This window comes from Gymnoscopelus microlampas (assembly GCF_963454915.1).
Source record: "Gymnoscopelus microlampas genome assembly, chromosome: 3".
NCBI lineage: Eukaryota > Metazoa > Chordata > Actinopteri > Myctophiformes > Myctophidae > Gymnoscopelus > Gymnoscopelus microlampas.
Genome location: NC_139940.1, coordinates 15302162 through 15307161, shown reverse-complemented (window position 1 = coordinate 15307161; position 5000 = coordinate 15302162). Strand labels below are relative to the sequence as shown.

At 47.3% G+C, this 5000-nt stretch overlaps 1 protein-coding gene across 2 annotated transcripts in view; it reads left to right on the top strand.

The window, feature by feature from the left end:
- Positions 1 to 5000, top strand: part of itga8 (integrin, alpha 8) — a 93370-nt gene that overhangs the window by 37658 nt on the left and 50712 nt on the right. For both annotated transcript variants that reach the window (XM_084051848.1, XM_084051847.1), the window contains exon 13: positions 141 to 344. In XM_084051848.1, coding sequence (XP_083907974.1) covers positions 141 to 344 — 204 coding nt within the window. The remainder of the gene's footprint in view (positions 1 to 140; positions 345 to 5000) is intronic.

The window sequence follows — 5000 nt, the reverse complement described above, 5'->3', positions numbered from 1 at the left end:
TATCCATGCTGATGTCTAAAACATGCCTCTGTGTCATCTTTCCGTGTGTGTGTGTGTGTGTGTGTGTGTGTGTGTGTGTGTGTGTGTGTGTGTGTGTGTGTGCGTGTGCGTGTGCGTGTGCGTGTGTGTGTGTGTGTCAGACGTGGCAGTGGGCTGTCCGTTCGGGGGAGAGGACCGCCGCGGCAGCGTGTTGGTCTTCAACGGGAACAGGGACGTGGTCACGCGGGGCCTCGCCCTCAGCCAGGAGCTGAGGGCCGCCAGGGGCCCCGGCAGCGGAGGCGGTCTCCCTGGATACGGGTTCACCCTGAGAGGAGGCAAGGACCTGGACAGCAACCAGTACCCTGGTACGTCCAGCATCTCTCCTCCGCTCTTCTCTCTCTCTTAAACACACACACACTCTCACACACTCACACACACACTCAAACAGAATATAGTGAAATACTCTGCAGGTCTGAGAGGCGTGAACACACACACACACACACACACACACACACACACACACACACACACACACACACACACACACACACACACACACTCCAACTCCTCTCCTCTGTTCCTTATTACATCTACATTTTTCCTTTTGTCTTGCATTCCTCCACCCCTCCACCCCTCCCCACCTCCCCGGCTCTCCTCTCCTATTCTCTCCCAAACCTTTCTCTACTCCGTTTTATTCTTCACTTCTACATGTCATGCCTGCCCCCCCCTCCCCTCCCCTTTGCACTCCTCCTCTTCCATCCCTTTGTTTTTGACTTTACCCTCCTCTGGTAAAGTCATCATTCAGAAGTTAAGATGAGGTTGAGCTTGAGAGGTGGGAGCCACTGAACCGTTGCCACATCCATTCTCTGGTGACTCACAACAATGGAGAGGGAGAGGAGACAAAGAAAGTAGTACTACTGTACATTGTGTTCGCTGTTTTATGCCAGACATTCAAATATTAATTTCACAACGCAATGCAACACAACACAACTCGACACAACACACAACGCGCCACACACACACAAACACACATACACACACACACAAATACAGACAATACAACACACGCACAATTCCGCACACAGGCCCAGACAAAGCGTCCATAATCTTGAACCACTGTAGTTAAAAGTGCCCTGGTGACTCCAGCAGCAATAATACCACATAATTTCCACGATTTCCGGGGTTTGATTCCCCCTTCTGGACCAGTGCTGCGTGACCCCCCTGCTCTGTGCTCCCGCTGTGCTGCCTCAATAAAGCAGAAATAACTTCAATATAAGATGTAACTATCTTTATTTTTAGTCCCTGTCTGCTGCGCTACTCAGTGGGGTGAAGAAATAGGGAATGGTGATGAAGTGTAGCATAACGTAATAATGTGTTAAAATATGGTCGACAACCGGAATCCGATTTTGAACGCATGATGCTGCCAGTAGGACTGGATGTAGTAAAACCTAATTCACCCCTAGTCTTGTAAATGGCATACCCAGGCGGCAAGGAAGCTCCGCTGGATATGAAGCCAATAAGGAAGTGCTTTTCAGCAGTGCAGTTCACATTAATGGCCTAGAAGGTGTCGCTATTTCCCCCCTGCTGGCTGCAGAACAATTACCACGCCATTGATTACAGTGATTTGACCAGGCTTTACACTGGATTTTATTACCTTAGTAATCATTGTCATAAATACTTTATTCATTCAGTCGCTAGTTTAAAGTCTCAATTACCATGATATGCGTTTTTGTAAATGATGGTCTAATACATTTTTTAATTGATGATAAAGTAGTGTATGCTTCTAGGGCTTCTACTGGCTCTACTGAGTGAAGACCCGCCCACACTGCCCTTCCAGCCAATAGCATTCGTTTCCGGTTGCTTTTTGGGACCGGAAATTCCAAGATGGTGGATTTGAAGTGGGTCTGTCGAAACCATAGAGTTAAAAAATAATAGAGAGGTAACGAAAATCCCTGCCTATTCACTTGTATGGAGTTGCTCACCCAGCACATACTCCCTTTTCACCCATTCTTCCCGGGTTGGGACCAACTGGTGACGTCACCGTTCCCTTCGTTCATATTTTTAGCGGCGCTAGCCGCTCTATACCTTTAGGTATAGAGCGGATCCTGCTCTATACCTGACTTTGTCCGTGTGCGTCAACGTTCTGATTGGTCAGGTGCGTACGTCAACAAAGTGATTGGTCAAGCTTCACGTGACACGTGGCTATAAACACATTATAAACACATATCGATGACAAAATGTATCAAAGGCGCCGCTACCTTCACACAGGGTGTGATTTTTTTAAGTCTATGGTTTATGTATGCGGTACCGTACTCTTCTGTCATCCCAGGATAATAGCATTCCTACTCCACTACAGTTGAATGACTTTAATCTGATGCTGCAGTGTTATGGTAATGTAGACGTCTGGTCCTGCATAGGTCAGAAACAGGAGGTAAAAGTATGATTGAGTGTGAAGTTGTTTACACTCCGCCGTCATTTAATTCAGATCATGTGCCGTTAAAGCGTCATTTGAAGCGAGGCCGGTCTGTAAATCCACTTTAACACAGTCTCATTTTCTACCCAATTTGGAGGCGATGTGCGCCGAGCAGAGAGCTGGCTCGCTGCGCGGCGGGCTCCACAGAAGAATTTGTTCAGCTTTTCCTCCTCTGTTTTTCATTCCCTTTTCTTTTTCATTCCTTCTTTCTTTCTTGGACCCCCCCTCCCCACCCACCTTTCCCTTCTCTCTGCTGTAAAAACAGATTTGTTCATTCCACAAACAGGATATGTGGAAATACACACATGTGTGCAGACATCAGAGCGAACACACACACACACACACACAAGGCTTGTGATCAGATTCGCTGGCATCTGGCGGGTGTGTGTGTGTGTGTGTGTGTGTGTGTGTGTGTGTGTGTGTGTGTGTGTGTGTGTGTGTGTGTGTGTGTGTGTGTGTGTGTGTTGAGTGTGTGCCAGACTCCAAGCCCTAGACCCTCTGCAGACCCACTGCAGATCAGAAACCTGAATCAAACGGACTGTACTATAAACATACACACACACACACACACACACACACACACACACACACACACACACACACACACACACACACACACACACACACACACACACACACACACACACAGGCTCATGTTACTATACATATGAGACCCGGTGACGATTTCCTTTGACTACAATCACTGTCTAAGCTCTAACATCTCTGCTCCATGTGTGACCATAATGCAGCGTTGACAAAACACACCCCATGACTGTGACGAGCATCACAATGTCATCATCTTTCCTCCTGTCTTTCCTATCCGTATGTGAGCACCCCATGGTCCTCACAAAGATAGAAGGACAAGAGCACACACACACACACACGCACACGCACACACACGCACACACACACACACACACACACACACACACACACACACACACACACACACACACACACACACACACACACACACACACACACACACACACACACACACACACACACACACGCACACACAGGGCTTCCAGGCAGGGTTGAAACTGAGGCTGGCCCTCTGGGAAGGCTCCGAGGCAGGAAGTGCACTACAGTCTCACGGGTGGCAGAGCCATCAGTTACACACACACACACACACACACACACACACACACACACACACACACACACACACACGAACGCAGACACACACTTACACACTTACAGGCGTGTCCACACGTACATGGACACGCCTGCACACACACCACTCCTACCCACACACACCCAAGCACTCGCACAACACCAACATTCAGCGCACACGGTCACACACAGATGGGGGTCCTCCTGTGTTGTGTGTCATTAGAGAGCAGGCAGACGGAAGTGAGGCACACACACACACACACACACACACACACACACACACACACACACACACACACACACACACACACACACACACACACACACACACACACACCACAGTGTGTGTCGTTAGCAGGGCTGTAAATTCACACTGTTCAAAGCCAGGCGGACATGTTTGATCAACGTTATGAGAGAGAGAGAGAGAGAGAGACACCCACACACAGAGACAGAAAGAGACAGAGAGACTGCAATAAGCATCTGTGTGCCTGGTACAGACACCATATGCTCCCATCAGTATTAGGAGAGAGAGAGAGAGAGGAAGAGAAACACAGAGAGAGAGAGAGAGGATGGAATACTGTATAAGAAAGAGACAGAGTTTCTAACAGACAGAGAACTAGAAACGGAGGCAGGACATGATGCTCATAACAATCTTACATTATGCTATTATCAATGTTACATGCTGCTCATATAACGGTTTCATGAGTGTAGAGTGACAACATTTGAAGTTCTAAAACCTGGAAAAGAGTTCGAATTTTTGCACTTCCAGTTCCCTCATCTCAAAGTCTATGGGGGTTTTATTGGGGTTGTGGTTAGATGCTTGAAATCAGGCCTCTGGTTAACACAAGCTTAAGAGATTGTCGCCTTTTGTTCCATGACAAAGCCAGTCAATACTGGCTTTGTTTATTGGCTAACATCAGCTTTTCAGTTCTGCAGATTGCATTTACGCTTAAAAAATCATAAAAGTGTTTTTCTGATGGTTGTCTTGCTGAACAAAATGTGTTAGTCATCAAGTTTTATTTGCCACAGAGCTTATTTTCATCAATATCCCATATAGGCTTTTTGTCAAGGGAACAGGGAAGATGCTAACCTCCTCCTTCCGCCAACAAAAAGACGTCATCCTTGGACCGCTCTACATTTCTGAGGATGGGAGGGGGGGTTAGAGAGAGAAAGAAATTGCTATTTTTGGCTAAAGTTCTCCTCAGAATAGGGATGCTAAGGTTCAAGTGGTTAAGGTAAAAAAAAAACATATTATCACACAAAGATTTGGCGGACCCCCTGTAGTAACTTTGAGGACCCCCAAGGAGTCCCGGACCCCCTGCTGAAGACCCCTGTTGTAAAGGGAATGTAAGATAGCAATCTCTTCATTCAAACTTTCACTTTACACTCCACTTCGAGCTGCAGTGCATGCTGGGTGTTGGCCACGGTGTGG